Raw genomic sequence first — 20,538 nt, 5'->3', positions numbered from 1 at the left:
ACGACCATGCCTGTCAACTTGAGGAAGGGCGAGAATGGGTTGCTCGAGAGATCTACGTAGTGAGTTCCGTACTTCTCGTAAAGAGCCTGCTAAGTTTATTTTTAACCCCTTGTGGTGCTTTCCCCGCGCATATGCAGACAACTAATGGTTTTTTTCCTTCAACCTCTTCCCCAAATAAATAAGTTGCCATATAATTAAGGGCTAATGTTGTTGCCGTCTTGCCCGTCTCTGTCTCTCTCTCTCTCAGTTTGCGTTGTTCAACTTCTCCAGCATAATGATTCAAACCTACCCATCAGCACGTCTTGTCGAGAGTGGCACGTATTTATCGGTATGGCGGCGCACCTGTTTTCTACCGCAGGTCACCCGCCGTGGTGGTTCAGTGGCTATGGTGTTAGGCTGCTGAGCACGAGGTCACGGGATCGAATCCCGGCTACGGCGGCCGCATTTCGATGGGGGCGAAATGCGAAAACACCCGTGTACTTAAATTTAGGTGCACGTTAAAGAACCCCAGGTGGTTGAAATTTCCGAAGTCCTCCACTACAGCGTGCCTCATAATCAGAAAGTGGTTTCGGCACGTAAAACCCCAAAATTTTTTTCTACCGCAGGTTCTACGGCGTGGGCATCTGGTTTCCGGAGTACCTGCGCAAGCTCCAGTCGGAAAGCTACAGCGCCGAGGCGACCATCGAGGCGAACCACTTCATCCGCGACTACATCTTCAACTACTCGCTCGACAACACCAACTTCGAAGGATGCGTCTTTCACAATGTCCGCTTCACGGGCATCGTGCTCAACCACGTGCTCTTCACGAACTGCTCTTTCATAAACAGGTATAATATAAACACGCTCGCTGAATTGTCCGTGTAGATTTCTAACAGCAGCTTGTACAGTTGATCCCCGATCTCCCGAAGTCGACGGGGAATGGTCAAACCTTCGCACGGTCGGAAAATGCGAGAATACCGACATTAAACGACCAATTTATTCCTAGCGAAAAAGTCAGTTATTTTGGCTTGCCTGCGGTTTTTCACTTAGAGCGTCAAAACTCAGTAAGAGCGCGTCCCGCAGCTCCCGTAGCTCGTGAGAATGATGGCAGTTTGTTCCCCTTTATTCTTGAGACCCAGCATGTCACCCGAGGAAGTCGACGGCGTCCACGCCGTCGCTAGCTGTCGGCACGCGCTCTGCGTTTACGTCCGTGTCGTCCTCGCCTGGCAGTTATGCACTGCGTCGTCAGCAAGCTTCTCAAGGTCCTAGTCATCCAAATTTTCTGTTGCGTCCATGGCTGCGCTGTCGTCAGCACTCATGCAGTTGGCAAAGTCCACGCCTGGCGGGATAGCGTCGAACCGGTTGAGCTGTTCCCAGGAACTGGAAGCCGATCGTTCGACCTGCTGCTCGGTGCTCGCATAGCCGTGGTACATAGCTTTTTCGCGGACCATTCCGAAACCGACATGCCTGAAGCAACTGACGATTATAGATTGGCTTTGCTTCACTCCAGGCTGCGGCTACACCTGTTTCGTTTCATCTTGCCATGCGCGCTCAGATCTCCTTGCTGCATTTTTAGTTGTTCTTTCGCCTTTTTCTGCGGGCCGGCTTTGTAAAATCGAGAGAATTTTTTCTTCTTATGATCGACATGATAAATACATCAAACCGTGTGGGAAACATTTCGGGAAATTTATTTTCTCCGTAAGATCGAGAAAATCGTAAAATTGGGTTTCGTGATACCGGGGTTCAACTGTATAAGCGTGGACGTTCTACCTTAAATTGTTGGTAAGGCATGCCCTATAAGATTGTTGAAGCGCATTGACAACGCGGCACAAGTAAGTGGACACACACAAGCGCTTGCCTGTGTCTCTTTGCTTGTCCTAGCCCGTTGTCAATGCGCCTGAACAATCCTAAGCAGCATGTAGTTTACAGCGTAACAAGTGTTTCATAGACGGGCCTTGAATGGGCATTGCCACACTTCTTTTGAGCATAGTAAGAAAGCCTTCGCGATCTGCAGGCAACACACAAAAAAAAATGTGCGCCCTTGTGGCTGTGTTGGATGTCAAAACACCCTCACTGCGTCCTCATTTATCAAGCAATTTCTTATAATGGTTGTATTCGTTAGCAGATTACCCCTTACTGCACCCTTACATTATTTAGGGGTGCAAAAAGGGGATACGTGCGAAATATAAACCTTTCAGAGTTTCAGGCTGCTGTGGCACTTCAACTTTTGAAGCAAGTAAAAACTCGTACGACCGTCTTTCCCAGTTGTTCGCACCAAGTCATTGTTTGAGCAGGCCATAAAGTCAAAGGCTACGGATGTCATCCTATTGCTTCATGTGTACACACCGCACAGCGTACCCGGTGGACTAGGGAAGTGAGAGCATAATAGTGCTAATTTTCCTCAACACCACTTCAAGACCAACTAGTCCAAGAAACAATTCTTCTATGATACAATAGGTATCGCTGTAAAGAAGGTAAACATAGCGTGCTATTCTGGCGGCCGTTGGGGGAAAAGGTGTAATTCCAACAAAACAAGTTCTAGTAAGGGTGTGTTAGTCCACTAAAACGCCCTTTTCTAGAGGTGTAGGGAGGTCAGTTATATATTGAATAAAACACGCTTGAGCATGCAAATTTATTTATTGGGAATGCTGCTGGCGAACATGCGAGCCAGATATAATTCCGCTACACGCATCAGAGAGCCGCCAACAATAAAATCCCTTGCTCTTTCTTGCTGCTTTCGGGGTCTCCCTTCCTTTTCCGCCATCAATACCGTCAGAGCCGACGCGACAGCCCATAGACGCCAGCCATTAAGCGATTGTTCGCGACTATGAATTACCCCGGGCGAAAGGCTCGTGCCCTCGCATGCCTTCTCCTTCCCTCTTCTAGCAAACGGAGAATCTGCGGTTGTCGACGCCTCCCGATCGTCCTGTCACCGCTCCTTTATCGCTATCGGGCACGTTTATCACATGCCAACCTTAACTGTGTATATAGTAGTAGCAATTGGTTGGTCATATAAATAAATAAATAAAAGGTGAAGAAAATTGCTAGTGACTCCACTGTAACCGTCTGCCAATACCTGAACGGCAGTCATCGGTGGCCATGCATGGGAGTGCACAGGAGCACTAAAAACTTAACTACAGGGCTTTCCGTGCCAGAACGACTACATGATTACAAGGCACACCGTACCGAGGGACTCCGGTTTAATTTTGGCCGTCTGGGGTCCTTTGACGTGCACTTAAATATAAGTACACGTGCATTATTGCACTTCGTCCACATCGAAATGCGGCTGCCGCAGCCGGGATTGAATCTGTGACCTCCAGCAACGCAGCGCCATATACTATAGAACACCGTGGCTGGTAAAGGACAGTTGAGAGTAGACTGAGTGAATAAGGACAAGACCTTTGCCTATTGCTACAATCTTTAGTTTGCGGACTCCTTACGGACTCGAAGCCTGTGTTGCAACAACTTAGTCACGGTCTAGAGTCCTGCAAGTTCCCGCAAAAACCGCTAGTGCTCCTGAAGCACCTCAGCAACAAAGGCTTTACGCTGAAGTTTCAGGGGTTCTCTCCGAAATCGATATACTTAGCTATGAAGCAGCTGATGCTGTTGCATACGCAGCGCGATTGCATCCCTCTTATAAGTCAATGCCACAACGACTAATCGAGTGACGAAATCAGATATCCACACACGCTGTCGGACACTGTGTCCCGCCAAATGCACCCTGCGTAACCAAGCGGTTTAGTCGAGACGAAGCTTCGCTACTGCATCGGTAAGAACAGGACCTGTCCGTACAGCAGCATGGTTATTTTAGGCGAGGCGTGCTAGTTCTCTAAACTGTACTTCATGCGACGAGATAGGAGACATCGAACACTTTGCGCGATCGATTGTGCCCAAGGTGCCGTCATGAAGGAGACGCTCTTCTTGAGAATTAAGAGGCCTTCGGCTTTTGACTAAGGTTGCCGCTTGGGCCTGCTGGCATGTCATTAGTATCGACTATGTATCGCGTAACGGAAGAAGTAACGCAGCAAGAAACGCACTAAAGACACAGGGCACTAACTGGCAACAATTTTACTGAAAACACTCGTTAAAGTTGTTGTACATGTAAACGATTGCGCATGTCTCAAGGTAGATTACACGTGGATTGCGTATTGAGAGGCCTTTGAGAGTAAGTTACCACGAGAGATGCGCAATTAACACTTGCCTTTACCTTACGCATGCATGTCTGCAACACCTTGTGCTTCAAAAAAGGATCGTTTACAGCCCGCAAGGAAGCTTCACTTCTTGCATTCCTAATATTGTTTGCTAGAAGTGTGGTGACGTATTCCAATGACGGTGCAAGAAACGCCCAGGTCGAGAAATTTCCGGCCTCGATCGCCAGATTAAATTCACCTGTTGCTTTCGCTCTAATCTTTCTCTCCTACCTGTTCCCCGTGTGTGGTAGAGAAGCGGGCACTTTTCCGGTTAACTTCCCTGCCTTTCCCTGTTGATATAAGCTATCATGCTAAAAATTGCCTGCACACGTCAATATACTACATTTAAATGTCAGCATCGTGTAGAACAATAGTAAGCGTTTTTATAAGATTAATTTTTGCTTATTTTTATCCTCGCAGCACGTTTAGCGACGTGCGTTCGAGCCGCAGCTTCTTCGAGCAGTGCGACTTCCGGCGCGTGCGCTTCGTGGACACGGACTTCTACGACTTCCGGTTCCGCGACTGCGCCTTCCACAACAGTACCACGTTTCTTAACCGGCGCACGGGCTGCCCCATCGACTTCGACGTCAACTTCCGCCTGTCGGACGTGTTCGTCGAGAACCTGTTCGCACAGCTGGCCATCATTCCGGGAAACATCATATCCTCATGCGTCATCGACAGGATCGGTCGCGTACGCACCTTAGGTATGGTATCCCACGCCCTCTCTAAACGTTTAACGCACGACCTTGAATTTTGTATTATAATCTGAAACAGTGCCTGCATAGGTTGGCTTGGATCAATAACAGAAGGTTATAATTGTCTTTTTAAATTCGAAAGTTCGTCCTGGTGGTCCGAGTAGTTAGCCAGTGCAACTTAAACCACAAAATAAATATCATTCTCATGCAAGTAGTCGCGCACGCACGCACACGCATGCATACATACATGTGGCACGCACGCGCCAAAGTCCAAAACAACTTACACCAACCCTTTCCGTGCTTATTTTTATTTTCATTGACATGGCATGGAAAACATCTTGTGTTTTGGGGAAACATTTACCAGCAGCACTTTGTGCATTGTAGCAGGAATAAAAACAATGTCGCGCATCGCAAACACGTTTTTAGATAGAAAGTATGGATCTCTTCCTGAACGGAATATGTACATGCGCTCATTCGATCACAAAAATTTCCGAGCATTTTGTGACCGTAACCATTAAAAATGTGCAACACCACGTTGTTTGATGTGCTAGTACAGGCTGGAAATACGTACACCAGGCTTAGTTCCGAGGCTGCGGAGATATTAGGCTTTTTTTTTTTTCTCTGATTCCGCGGTCCGTAAATTTTTGCGGTTGACTGTACACCATGTCGCAAGAAAAGTAAAGGCCAGCTGGCCATTGCCGACAACAGCTGACAGGCCTTGAGATATCGGTGATAGACTGTACAATCGTAAGTGTACGAACTTCGCCGTAGTGCGGCTTCTCCTGTGGCAAATGTGTTTACGGTGAAGTATACTTTACAAAACACCCATTTTCTGAAGTTTTCTGACCTTGCAGTTTAATATGTTGAGCCCCTCTTGGATAATTTGGTATTCTATACAGGCCCAGCGGGCCATATACTTGACCGCGACACAGCAGCCCTCCACAGAAGTCGTAACGCATGAACGTCATCTGTGTTGAAGCTCGCCATGTGACAGGTTTCCCTGCCACAACTTCCTACGCTTAGTACCTAGCAATTCATAGGGTTCACATATTAAGCGCCACTGGTGTCGGGAAAAGGATACGCGTCACACGTGCGTGAGGTGAAAGACTGAGAGAAAAGGTCACGTCATGATAAGCGCATGTCATTCGTTCTAGCTGGCATACAGATTCTCATTGGCGCCTAGTATCCAAGTCGGGCTTTGGTTTTCTTTTTTTCTTCTTCTTTTTTCATTCGTGTGCTATCGGACGGCATCAACACCACTTTTAGAGTTAAAATAATTCGCAGGCACACGTGGCAATGCAAGGCGCCTCATGTACCCCCACACCCCCCTCTCCTCTTATTATTTTGGCTTCGGGTTCGTTTACAATACAGTTCACTTTTTGGGTGCGTTAGCATGGAAATGTGGGGCGAAAGATTACAGCTTTGTAAAAAGAAGAGTCATTTCTAGTTCTAGTGAAACGATGCCTCGACTATAACGCTATCGCAAATAAAGAAAGCCACAGTAACGTTTCAGTTAGAACTATGTGAAAAAATGTGTCTCATGACACCTTGGCGGCTCGAAGAACCACGTATTTCGTCATGTTTAGACCCGTGCCTTTTGCCACTGCACGGGCGTCCAATGATTACACATAACAGATGAATTCAGAGAAATGCTCCAGCTGTTAACTATTTCTTCTGTTAGTTTTGCATTCTGAAGCAGCAGAGAAAAGCTTCTTCTCTTGTTTTCTTTTTTTTTAAATTGAACAACAGCGAGTTTTTGCCTGTCTGTTTAATTATTGGTGCACTTCTTCCTTGTTAAAATAATTGTAGTCCTGTCATCTAATTCACTCTCTCTGTGTTCTCCTCTCTACTTCTGTAGGAATCTCTCTCTTTCTCTCAAGTGCGAGCATTCTGCTTGTGTGGCTGTCAATGGCGCGGTCCTCTGTGATCACATTTCAAGCCATCTTCAACTTCGTTTCCATTTCTGCGTGGAACGCAGTAGACGTCGCAACCACAGAATCCTATCCAGCCACACTCAGGTAAAAATACACACTTTTCGAAGCGCTTGAACATTAGACGTGCGAAAACGTCCGCTTCCCTACATAGCAAACGAGTATATTTGCTGCTTTCTGCTTGGGAAATGAATCATACAGCATTTTGTTTGACATTTTGTTACGCATCGTGTCAGTCCTGAGCATTTACTTTAGGGACTTCCCTTATCCACCATTTACGCGCAATGTAAACTAATTCTCATAGAAGTGTTTGCTGCTTTTGTTCGCCTTTAGCTCACTGCACTCATCCTCCACGTGTTCGTCACCCACACCCCTACCACCACACTGACGGTTACTTGGCGTCCTTTTGCTAGCCCCATGTTTTCTTAATGTTGTTTTATACACAATGAATATCCCTCCTTCAACGTCTTGTCATACTACACAGTCTTGCAATTGTCGGAAAGTTTCGTCGAGTCTCAGGGAGCTCCACATACCGCAAGGGCCGCCACCACACAAAATGCTGCCAGCTGTCTTGATTCAATCAAAGGTGGTTCTCGACTTGTTTGTCGGATGTGGATAAAGAGCGTGCGCTAAAAATCTCGCGGTATACACTCTTCCTAATACACTGGTGTCTGTCCTGCTGCCCATTTGCAGAAGCACGGCGTACGGCTTCCTGAGTGCGGCCAGCCGCCTGGCGGCGCTCCTGGGCAGCCTGACCTTCGGCTATTTCATCAGCATGAACCGCTCAGTGCCCATCCTGACCACAGCAGCAGTGCTGCTAGTCGGTTGTCTGGCATCGTTGCGCTTGCCCGAGACCAGGGACGTGCTCATGTGAGCGCCCTGATGCACCTTCGAGACCGTGCCGGGCCACCGCCCACGACGATGAGAAGTCAAAGTAAATGCCTGCAGCGCCTTCCTCCCCGCTCGTGCAAGAGGACGAGGTCATGCAGCAGCCAAGCAGCGTCCACTAACGACCGTGCAATCGACACATGAACCTGGCCTACGATCTGACCAGGAGTGGAGGTTCGTGCGGCATAGCCGAGAAGCCTGAGGTGACGCGGTTCTTGCAAGGACAGTGCCCCCGGCCGTGACAAAGCGTGTTGAAGAAAGGCACATTCAGTTAGCCTTCTTTCGTACTATTATTTATTTATTTATTTACTCACTTCTGTGACCTTATTTGCGCGTTCCGGTTTGCTCTCGGACTATACCTATCTGACGTCAAGAGAAGGTAACAGCAATGAACATTTTCCGACCACACCGGAAGCTCCGTCTGCAGCAAGTCCGGGTGAATAGCACGAATGGCTGAAGAAGCGGTCCGGCATGTATGCTCAACGCTGCGTGGTTGCGTAGACCGCAGCGATCGGCAGTGTGTTGTGATGAAGCGCAGATTCGCGCGATTTAGTCTGTGATCCTCGGGCGGGTACATCCTTGAACCGAGACGGTAGGTTTTCTCCAGCACAAAATGTAAGGCGCAGTGCCAGTCAACTAGACGTGGAGGGTTTGGTCTCAGCGCTGCTGGAGCACGATTAGCAGCCGCTTTCTTCACGTTGCGGTGGCGACAGCGCTACCCATTACGTGTGTCTTTGCCTTCTAGGCTGAAACCAGACAATATATAAGGTGCTGTTCTTTGAGCTTAAACCGGTGCACCGCCCTATGACAGGTGACGATCGCAGGATGCTTTCTAATAATGGACGCACTTGGACCTGCGCATGGCATCACGTCAGCGCACGGCACTGGTCCATCTAGAACTTATATTAAAGTCAATGGCTAAAAGCAGTTTCTGAATTTCGTAGCACTCACTTATGCATCATGTGTCTTTCGTGACAATAGGAAGGTTTATGAACAGCGGACTTTGCGGAATCACTCGGATTTGCGTTTAAGAGAACCGAAGCCTTCCTTTCCTTTTTTTTTTTAATGGCCCATGCTTAGTTTGGGTTTTGTGTGCGAACAGTCCAGCGACGCTGTTTCTTGAATGAGCGAATGTAGTGTACACTGGCCGCCTTGTGTACACTAATTCTCACACTTTCTAAGAGGAATCGAGTTCGGCGCTGTGCGGCACCTTTTCGTTACGCATAGCGCACGAAGGACTCATACGGAAAGAGTGTGAATTACGGCGCTTGAATGGCTGCCTATTCTTGCTATCTTATCATGCGCACGTTCACGCTGATGACAGAGAAGGTGTTCTCAGCCGCTAAGCTGTGATCACGGGTGGAACTGCGGTCGCGACAACAGATAACGATGATGGCGCTGAATATGGCGCGATGTCCGCTTGTGCGATGTTCGCTAAGCTGCACTTTATTGATGTTGACTGAAGCTCTATCCCAGCGCGTCCGCTGCACAGTCTGTAAGCAAATCTACGGCCTCGACTTAGCGAACTTAGGAACGAATGACACAATAAATGCAACATTTGCTTGTGTAATACAAGTCCGCCGGTGATGACAAGATTCTACAGGCAGGTGTTGACGCATGCCCTCATTGCTCTTCCCGTAGATACAAGTGGCAGTAGCAGAATGTTTGTTGAGATATTTGTCTTTGAGAAGTGCTCGTTATGAACGCGACTCGAGATGCACTAAGAAAGGTGTCATGTCTTGCTGTTTAGAGATGCTACACTTACGTCACCTTGGTAACAGATCCGAGAGGCGTTATAGCACGAACTTGGGCCAATCTTCATGACAAAAAAAAAAAAGAAGTGCGCGTGATGTGTTAAGATTTTTAATTCTATTGGGCTGCCCATATTGTCACAAAGTGCTGAATTAAGATATTTGCGAAAGAGATGGAGTATGGCTAGGCAAATAATATGCGTTCAGTGGGTAGCCACAAGACCCTGCAGAAAATGCGACGATGTCGAATAAGACAACATATCTTTGAAGGAAGTTACATATCATAGCGACGTATACGACTGCGTGAGTCACGTTTAGCTTAGTCGAGAACCTCTTGACGCACTTCTTATTTCGATTAACTTACCCTGAAAGCTCTCAATTCAATTGCCTACGCCCTGCTCCGCAGCAGCGTGACAATAGAGTAAAGGCACAGCTGGCGTCAGTGAATCAGATGCATGATAATGCGAAGACGCATGACATTGCTGTGTGTCCCCGTTATATAACAAAGTCTAACCCCTGTCTCAAGCTTAGCCTCTTGCACCTGGGGATACCTCGTATCGTCTACTCTAGTGACTGTTTTTTTTAACGGATTAAGGCTACCATTCTCCAACATAAGTTAGTCTCAACGTAAAAGAGTACGAGTGTGACAGAGATAAAGAAAGGATAATGACACAAACGCGCTTCCTTCGTCCTTTTTTTTATGTCCGTTGTCTCGTTCACACTTTTTTTCCTATTACACCTTAATTAACTCGTCCTGTTGGCGATCCTTCTGCAACTACTTAAGATCTACAGCTGAGATAAGTTGAAATGCTTTGGTACCTATTGAATCGCCAACAATGATAATGTTTACCTTAAGAGTGACGCTATATAGGAACTGCAAATCCGAGCATAACTTTCTTTCTACCCAAGTTTTCTAACGGTTCCCCCTGAACACACCCTGACGGGCGGACTGCTTGATGGAACTCATCCTCCAGCTGTTGTCCCACCCGTGAGAATCCTCTCCTCAGTACAAGCTGTCACCGAAGTTTGCGACAGCAACCGCTAGGTCTGAGTATGGCAATATGAGCTGTAATGTTATTACAAACGCTGTTGAATATCAAAGTTGTTGACATACTGTTGTCCTACCCAGTTTGAACATATACGGATACACTGTGCTTCAAATAGTCTTGCTATACTGCCGAACGACCCTTTGTCCTCCTTCCCTTCTGTTGTCTGTTTCCACGCATTTACAAGCATACGTCACATTTAACTTTCATGGTTGGCTGTTCTAAATAGGCACTGAGCCAGCAGATAGTGATCTGGGAAAAAGAAAAATACCCAGAATTTAATGCTCATGTGGCGTTTTAAGTCGCAGGTATACCACGGGCATACAGATCTTTAGGTGACATCTCATCAGCTGATAAGGCATACCTTTAATATGACAATGTGCGCCTCATGAGTCTCTGCTTTTTCGCACTGCTGCTGAAAGTATGACTACACTGCGCTCTTCGAGGGGGGCACATAATGATGCGGCCATGCCAATAACTTAGCAAAACTGATATCTGCTCCAACCACCTGCTGAGCTCCGCGGGGTCACTGAAATCAAAGCGTAGGGCAGTTGACATTCTTATGTTAACGGCACGGGCAGGACGATCATCATGTTTGACCTACAAGCCCTGCAACTTGACAGAGTGCAACACATAGGCTACATGAACAATGTATTGTGCTTTTTGAACACTCGGTGAAGCAGCCTTCGAAGCTCTTCTTGCGTCAAAGAAGCGAGCTCTAGTTATTACAGCAGTGAGCAACAATGATTTTTATTCATGTTTGACACTCATTCATGGCCGCACATGCTCAACACATCAACAATATTCTTAATCAAGTGCACAGAAGGCAATACCTTTCTCTTGGCAAGTCATGTTGAAGACAGAAAAAAAGACATCTACTTTAGTGAAAGCATCTCAACCGGTCGAGTTTCGAATTCCACTTTACTGCAGCGAAAGACAGTTCTCATAGCATCAAGTAGATGAATGCAGCACAACCAAGCCACGAGTAGCAAATAGGCCCAGTAAACAGGAGATTTGGAAGCCACTTCTCTAGTAGGTCCAGTATTCCTTTCCTCACTAACCAGCATAGCTTCTAATGCATTAAAGGGAAGATGGTAAGATATATTGAAGAAACTAAGTAACAAGCATTACCTGGCCTTTAATAGATGTTCCTGCTTTGGGGTGTTGTACAAAATCTCTCCAAAATACTGCTCACTCTATAGCATACAATGCTATTTCAACCCCACAGGACTCGTGTGTTTGCTCTCACAGCTCGGTCTTGTGCGTAAATGTTCTGTCTCCGGTATGTAAATAAGACACGTATATTTTCATGCGTTGATTATGCTTGGTGTTCGTGGTGTTGATGCCCGGAGGCAAAGCATTCGGCATGGCTGAGCATTGCATGTTAATGTCATTTCCCATCACCAACATGAATTTTTGGCCACATTGTTCGTGAAGGTTCTGATGTAATTACCAAAGAGAAAAACAAAAAAGCTACCCCAATGGTGTCCCTCTGCATCTGTCCTGGTTCGTGGTGCAAAGTTGTTGAGTAGTGCTTAGTTGGTTCCCGTACCATGTTTTGTGACTGTTGCTGTAACGTATAGTTTCCATAATTGCAACATTGTCTTTGCACAGAAACAAAGAACCAGAAAAAAGAAAGGAAATCAAAGGATCACGCACACCTTTGACATTTGCTGCACATGTGTGTATACGCACATCCGTACATATCCTGCTGTACATGGTTAGTGTATTAAAAGAAATGATTGCATATTATTTAGGACAGATGCGCTGCGTTTGTCTCATTTACTCTTCTCTTGCCGCTGCCTGTTACAGCACATAAATTGGGCTTTGGATATTCTGTAACATCAGTACATCACAATGTACTGCATAGATCTTTGCAATGACTGCAGCCTCATGATCCACCTAAAAATCTGCCCCCTACCCCCCAAAAAGGTTCACATCTACATTTTGTAATTCCAAATCATTACTGCACAAGGTGAAAAAGGTCACTTCCTTACACCAAAGCAAAAAAGCCAGCTTAGCTTTGTCTAACTATCAACATAGCGGTAATTCAGTGTTTTTTTTTAATTGCTTGTACAGTGTACCTCAGGCTATGCAAGCCGACACAGTAGCTCCACTTTATAAAGGTAGACTAGTTATCTTTAACAAAGAAATCATGCCCTAAATAACAGGAGAAAAAGCTTGACAATATCTGTTGGACCATTAGGGTTACAGAATGGCTACCAAGAGAAGAGAAGCGCAGTCGAGGACAGCAGAAGACTAGGTGGGGCGATGAAATTAGGAAGTTTGCGGGCTCTAGTTGGAATCAGTTGGCACAGGACAGGGGGAAGAAACCTTCTCCCTCGCAGGGAGAGGCCTTCATCCTGCAGTGGACATAAAATGGGCTGCTCATGACGATGATATCTGTAGAATAACCAAATACCAATACTTTTCTATAAGTTATGAAAATGAAAAGAGCCAGAATTGCTCAAATCTATACGAAGTGATCCAAGAGTTGCCAAACAGGAGAAGCTTTATGCTGGATCTAACATTATTAACAAGGGGACCAGTCTTCAACCCTTGACGACAAGATGTTCTCGTCAGCAGGGAAGACAAGCTTTGTGCTGGTATCAGGTGAGTGACAATTTTACCCATTTATGTTGACAACTTCAAGTCTCGCATATTGAAGGAGTCCCCATCTACGCCACACATCAGCATCGTTGTCACTGCCTTCATCCTACAACCCTTCTCCTCCTCAAGCCAACCTATTGCCTTTCATCAACACGGTCTACCAATTGCGAGCTGAGTAGTATTAATTAATATGGCCTCTGTTTCTTCACAAGGCATTACTCTGCCTCCTTAATAAGGGATCATTACATTGACCAAAATTCACTGCCCCCACCATGACAGTTAAATTTACATCTGGTCGTATTCATTTTGCTTCTTTCTTGCATTTTTACATATAGCTATGTCCTACACTGTTACTTCATGTGCGACAGTTCAGGTGTACTCTGAAAAATGAGGCATTCACAATGCCCATAACATTTTCAATCTTTCCCCCTTCATATTTGCTATAAACCACTAGATACTACTTTTTCACCGAGTCAAGTTCATCACCTGCTTTGTGCACATGCTACAGAGATGCACTATTTAAACTGCAAGGAACTGGCTTTTGGCATGACATTTCAGCAGCCATTGCTATAATGGGGAGTACGCTCTCCTGTGGATTTTACAACTGATGTTTGCGCAAACAGACGAATATACATATACCAGGTCTAAAGCCCTTTGTTGTGAGCCTGAACCCGATGACTAAACTGAAACTAAACGTTTCACATTGTGTACATGATTTTATACACGTGAGAAAGGGGCATTGCTATGGTCTCTGGAACTTCAGTCAACCGCACAGCAAAATCTTTCCATGTGAAAATGATAAAGTGCGCTCGTAGGCTGACAGAAATACGAAACGTACCCGATTCATAGCAAACGAAAAAAGGACAAAAGCACCTTTTATGTTGTGGTATGTTCAGATTATGACTACTGCACTGTAACTTGACAAGCTTGGAAAAAGATTTGCCGCCACACATTTTAACCAACTGGGAGGCTTGCGAACTCAAATGCCAGAAGCCCTCGATATGTGCATACCCATCGCCCCCTGGCACAGGCAAGTTGGTGCATTTGTGTTGTGGCGTCTTAGTATTGCCTACAGAGATTAAAACATCCACGGCCATCTATACAACACAGAGGAAGCTTGACTTCAATTTTTTCTAGTAATAACCTTTTTCAATAAAAATTAATGAAGAGAACGCTTTGATATATTGCTTAAGAAGTTTACGTTAAATATAGAATAAGCAGCTCTGTAACTTCACTCAAGTACTTCTGTCATCATGCAATCTCACCTGGACCACTCGCACATGTAACGTTACCAACGACAACAATCCAATCAATCCAACCATGTAAATGCCCACTTTATACGAAACCTGCAACTGGCTCAACTTTAAATATTGGCATATGACACCACCTAGGAAAAAATTAGCATATGTGTTCATAGTGTGGAACCCTTCCCATCTAGCCTATGCAGGCCACTGGAATTCGGCCGACTATGCATTATGATGATTACGAGAAAGCGTTTGATTCAGTTGAAACCTCAGCAGTTATTACGGAATCGGGGTGTAGATGTGCCGTATGTAAAAACAGTGAAAGATATTTATAGCAACTCCACAGCCACCGTAGTCCTCCATAAAGAAAGCAACAAAATCCCAATAAAGAAAGGCGTCAGGCAGGGACATATGATCTCTCCAATAGTACTATTCACAGCGTACTTACAGGAGGTATTCAGATACCTGCATTGGGAAGAATTGGGGATAAGAGTCAACGGAGAATACCTTAGTAACTTGCTGATGATATTGCCTTGCTTAGCAACTCAGGGTATCAATTGCAATGCATGCTCACTGACCTGGACAGGCAAAGCAGAAGGGTGGGTCTAAAAATTAATCTGCAGAAAACAAGTAATGTTTAACAGACTAAGAAGAGAACAGCAGTTTAGGATAGGTAGCGAGGGACTGGAAGTGATAAGGGAATACATCTACTTAGGACAGGTAGTGACCGCGGATCCGGATCATGAGACTGAAATAATCAGAATAAGAATGGGCTGGGGTGCGTTTGGCAGGCATTCTCAGATCATGAACAGCAGGTTACCATTATCCCTCAAGAGAAAAGTGTATAACAGCTGTGTCTTACCAGTACTCACGTACGGGGCAGAAACCGGAAGACTAATGAAAATGTTTCTACTTAAATTGAGGATGACACAACGGGCTATGGAAAGAAGAATGATGGGTGTAACGTTAAGGGATAAGAAAAGAGCAGAGTGGGTGAGGGAACAAATGCGAGTTAACACATCTTAGTTGAAATCAAGAAAAAGAAATGGGCATGGGCAGGACATGTAATGAGGAGGCAAGATAACCAATGGTCATTAAGGGTTACGGACTCGATTCCAAGGGAAGGGAAGCGTAGCACGGGGCGGCAGAAAGTTAGGTGGGCGGATGAGATTAAGAAGTTTGCAGGGACGACATGGCCACAATTAGTACATGACCGGGGTAGATGGAGAAGTATGGGAGGCCTTTGCCCTGCAGTGGGCACAACCAGGCTGATGATGATGCATCTTTCATAAGTTCAACCTTTCTGAGCACAATTCCATCATCAAACTGACACACGACATTGCACATCAGTCATCCTAAAGTAACCTACCTACCTTCAGCATGTAGACATAAGACTGTGATGGCCTTCCTGCCAACGTTACGTACCACTTCAGCCTGCCTCATTCCCCGACAGTCCTTGAAAATGTCGCATGTGAAATTTAAAAACCCACCCCTTGTGCAATAACCTGTTGTCAGGGCCATTTGATGCATAACACATTTATTTAGTGTTACTCTTCAATGCCCCATCAGGCATCATTCAGCTCTGTTAATTCACAACTGCTCTGTATTGTACAACTGTAGGTTCAAATACTTAATTATTGCACATTTCTATATTAAGAGAATGTATTGCACTGAATGCACAATAAGGCTACCATTATTAACAAAAAACTGCGATGTATTGGTGATAATTGATGGGTTCTTAATGAGGACACTAAAGGAGTGTCAGACTGGTAAACTTCTATAATACTAAACAAGTCAGCTATATAGTAAGCAGCACATTAGCAAGATAGAAAGGGCACAAACAAGACAAGTTGCAATGCTGCCTTCGAATACCCACACCAGTTTCCTATGTCATGAACTTTTAGCAGTGTCCAGAGCTAATTGGGTGTTTGAGAGTAAACAAGAATTAGTAGATTGCACCATCCCATTGGCATTCCGGTTTGAACACAAAATTTTGAATTCCAAGTTTGGTCTCCTATCAAAATCCAAAGTACGGTGTTTAACACCCAAAAGCAGCACATAGACTATAAGACACTGTAGTGCAGAGCTCTGGATTAATTTTGATCACCTGGGGTTCTTCAATGTGCACCTGAACCTAAACACAGAAGAATTTTTGCGTTTCACTCCCATCAAAATGAAACTGGGAATAAAACTTGCAACATCATATTTAGCCCTACAATGCCGTAGCCACTGCGCCACCACAGCGAGTAGCCTTCACTTTCTTGGGTAATAGTAATACGGCAGTAGCACAGAAGTGTTCTGGCATCCTGAATATGCTTAAGAGGGAAAGGCTCAACAGACCGTGAGAAGAAACAACACAGCCTGTCTGCATTTAGTCTTGTGCTGTACACACACTTAGAATGAACCACCAACTATCCCAAACATATACGTCTCTAAGTTTTTGCATCCTTACCCAATCAGCATGCGGCGACCATCGTCAAATGTAAGAGCACTGCTTTCATACAATTTAAAAAGGAAAATGCGTTCTCATTTATTAGAAGGGCACTGTGGGACATTTTTATACAAGGGGTCGAGGTAGGTGCAGATCTTCCAACTTCTTAGGAACCCCTGAAAAAAAGCAATGAAAATTGTTTCAGACACTCGAAATACGGACCTTAGTGTGAATAAAGCATGCTGAAAGCCTAGCAATGCTGCTATTATGAAATGGGCGGATTCTCTAAATATAATTAATCCAGACAAAATTGACACCAAGCCAATTCATTCTGATCGAATTCACTTTGTAGACACAGCAAGAAATTATATATTCATTAAGTTTCCTTATTTACATTGAGACAAATATGCAATGTCAAGAACAGACAAATGATGCTGTTGGCCTCCTCAGCATACAAACTATCACAGATTGCACTGTAATAAACGTCAATTGTATTTATTTTTATTGTCATGCAAATCAGACACTACCACCCGCTTCAAAGGAAAAGGTGTCACTTCATCATCATCGCAGTAACTGGCAGTGAATCTATATACCTTGACATCCAATAATTATAAGATTTACCTTTACTATAGTGTAAAGTCGACTCTCATTAATTTGACATCAGTAAGTTCATCTTTTTTGCTCCCAGCAAGGACCCAACATTGCCACAGAACAAAAACTCATTTAGTTTGTATTCAAAAGCGTGCGGCTACGATCACCCTGAATGATGTTTACCTACACCCCCTCATGCGCACATGGTTTACTAAAAACTTGCAAATGCAAAAAATTCAGCAGACGGCGTGTGACTGCTTCTCTAGGTGACAACAGCAACATCTCCTGCAACGACGAGAACTTGTACTGTTGCCTGAGTAATGCCTCTTCTGAGGATTTTGTCAGTGCCGACAAGTGTTGAGGCTTGTGGGCTACTAATTGATGATGACATGTATAGCTATTGTAATACTCTACCAAAGTAGTCCTTGGCGCCGTCTGTTAATTCGACCAGACACCCTTATTTAGGCGAGACTCGTTCCACTTTTTTACTGCAGTGGTTCCACTGTCCCACAGCTTACATTTGGAATGGTGTTTTGTCCCTCTTTTACCTCTCCGCACTCTGGGTGGTCCCAAAATGCCTGCCTACCTGTGGTGCCAAATTGGCTGTTTGTGTTGTTGGACATTGTGGCACTGCCTCCAATGAGATTCGAGAGGCAGGCAGCAAAGCAAAACACCACCTGAAGTGAGGCAGCAGCACCTATGGTACGGTCTTATAACAGTTTTGAAAGTGAACCATTTGACTGTCTTCGTGCAATCGATCAGAACGGCGCTTTTGTCAGCAAAAACACTGTTCTGATCAATCATGCAAGGGCAAGTGAATGGCTCTTTCTGAAGGTTGCACGGAGGACCACATACGGCTCCCAAGTTTTCTCCACATAGTTAGAGTGGACTTCTCAACGCACTGGCTAACCAGCCGCAGTCAAGCCAAAGCACTCTGATCAAGCTGTCTTCATGCTGTTTTGCTTGCCACATGTGTTCTTGAAAGCACATGAAATAATGCCAAAAGGCAAGCGAAAATTAACTCTAGAGCTTGGGAAAGAGCTTCCCATTCATGTAAATGAAACATGGAATAAATGTTGAATATTGTTTTCATCTCAGGTGCACCCCCCGCCCTCTTCCAACTTTAGCGCCTGAGGAATCTGGTCAACTAGAATTAATGGGAGTCAACTGTACTACAATAACGGGAGGTACTCCATTTTCGACGCAACTGAACGGAGCCAAGATGACAGTCAGAGTCATGGTGGTGACAATCCCAGAGGGTGCTGTTCGCAACAGGTGTGCTACATCATGTCTGCTCTCCCATAGGCTTGCTGCTCCTGCAGTCCCAGGAGTTTGACTATAGCGGCCATTGCTATCCATCACATAACCTTTAGAACTGCTAAGTGCGATTGTAGTATTTACATAGCATTTTTATCAAAAGAAAGATCAATGCAATAAGTATGTCCGACTTTGAAGATTTTTTTATAAAGCATAGAAGTGTTAAAACATGCAAGCTACGCACAATACAAAAAACTCACTCCCGTTAATGGAAAGGTTTATGCGCCCTTTCATTTGTTTTTCTTTTTTTTTTTGTGTGTGTATGTGAGGAAGGTAACTTTATCTGGATGTGCTTCAAAGGCCTTGAAAATTTCCTGTCTCTCCCTCTCACCCGTCATACAAGTTTCAGGTCTATATGATTCCCCCGTGCTTTAGTGCAGATTATCACAACATTTATAAATTTGAAAGGCATAATTGGCATGTCTGTTTACTTGCACCAGTTTCATCACCACATGGCTGCATGTGACAGGCCAAGTGTCAGGTTCATTTGTAGTGTTTTAACCTGAGAACACCTATAACCAACTTGTTTTAATGGGCCAGATGAAGCTCAATTACAGTGAGAGAAGAAATCATAAGGAGGTTGGCAGGAAACAAACAACAAAGTTAACAAGAGGTATAGCAATGCACCATCTGATCTGTTTAGATCATGTTCTATAATCTTTGCTCACATCTTTCTTCATTCATTATACACATTTGTGCATACGAGGTAAATGTCTAAATGCTAATTTTGGCAACATTCCCACGTTCGTGTTTTTTCTGCTACTGCGGACAGTCCTGCTTGAGCTTTGTCTCAAGTTTCACGTACAAGTGTACGAACATTTTTGTTTCTCCAGCTTATTCCTCAATTTCCATATTATGAAGCACTGATATTAATTGTTACATAAAAATGTTTCATAAACACACTACACAATCCCTATTTCCCCATGTGCCATGTGTATCTTGCTTCGAATGTGAAGCGCAAGTTCCATATAACACAACACCGTGCAGCACGATTCACCTACGAAGTACCATGTGAATGTACGCATCGCAGAATAAACTTGTAAGAGGACACCCACGTCTCGCAGCCAAACATTTATTTCGTCTTCAAGTAATGCGCAAAAGATGCCAATGAAGTATTTTGAGCACAGCTGCTGCGGACAGCGCCGCCTTGCAGAGTTATTAAAGAAAAGGTCCGCTCTCCACCCATGCAAGGCATACTTTCCAGTATTCTAGAACACTTTTACTACATGAGGCTTTGCTTTTACACAACTGCTCTTAAGCCCGTTACAGAGGTAGTTTTGGTAGTTTTGTCCGGCAACAATTTTCCCTCTATATTCAGTTTATTTCCTGCAAAGCTGTGTTATGGTGGCTAGAGAGGGAGGTGTCAGCATCAGGCTGCATTGTGTACAAGGGTGTGCCATTTTTTTCACGAGGATAGGTGGTGCACTTGTCGCCTCCGAAATGCCTTAAGCAGACACCCTCTGGCTCAATGTGCGAGCACCGAGCGTAGTTGCACCCAGTTCATACAAGTGTCTATGACCTGCACCTTGCTTGCCTGGGGTGTATTGTTCTTCTGCATGCTAGGCTCTGGAGACTCATCTGGATATGATTATCCTGCAGTTTGAGTGAGAATTCGGGAATTGTTACCCCTTTCTGCATTCCGGCATGTGGCAGAGGCGAGCCAGCTGCATCATCCTGAACAAATGTTGCCTCACCAGCACTCTTATGCTGACAATTCCCCCTCTAGCCACCATAGCTGTGTGATCAGTACTTCTGCCAGAAACACTATGGATGTTCATAGCATGCCCTCAGTATTGAACAGCATGCATAGTTCAGACATAGGGAAACTTTTTGGTTTTTACATGCTTATCAATAACGAACTATGC

At 44.9% G+C, this 20,538-nt stretch overlaps 1 protein-coding gene across 4 annotated transcripts in view; it reads left to right on the top strand.

The window, feature by feature from the left end:
- LOC139059348 (synaptic vesicle glycoprotein 2C-like) overlaps positions 1-12,243 on the top strand; it is a 242,311-nt gene extending 230,068 nt beyond the window's left edge. For all 4 annotated transcript variants that reach the window (XM_070537637.1, XM_070537635.1, XM_070537636.1 and 1 more), the window contains 4 exons: positions 606-827; positions 4,590-4,873; positions 6,723-6,882; positions 7,489-12,243. In XM_070537637.1, coding sequence (XP_070393738.1) covers positions 606-827; positions 4,590-4,873; positions 6,723-6,882; positions 7,489-7,669 — 847 coding nt within the window. In that variant the 3' untranslated portion in view covers positions 7,670-12,243. The remainder of the gene's footprint in view (positions 1-605; positions 828-4,589; positions 4,874-6,722; positions 6,883-7,488) is intronic.
- The last annotated feature ends 8,295 nt before the right edge of the window (positions 12,244-20,538 follow it).

Source organism: Dermacentor albipictus, chromosome 4 (assembly GCF_038994185.2).
Source record: "Dermacentor albipictus isolate Rhodes 1998 colony chromosome 4, USDA_Dalb.pri_finalv2, whole genome shotgun sequence".
Classification (NCBI taxonomy): Eukaryota; Metazoa; Arthropoda; class Arachnida; order Ixodida; family Ixodidae; genus Dermacentor; species Dermacentor albipictus.
Note: the sequence above shows the minus strand (reverse complement) of the source record. Positions and strands in the feature narration are given on the sequence as shown.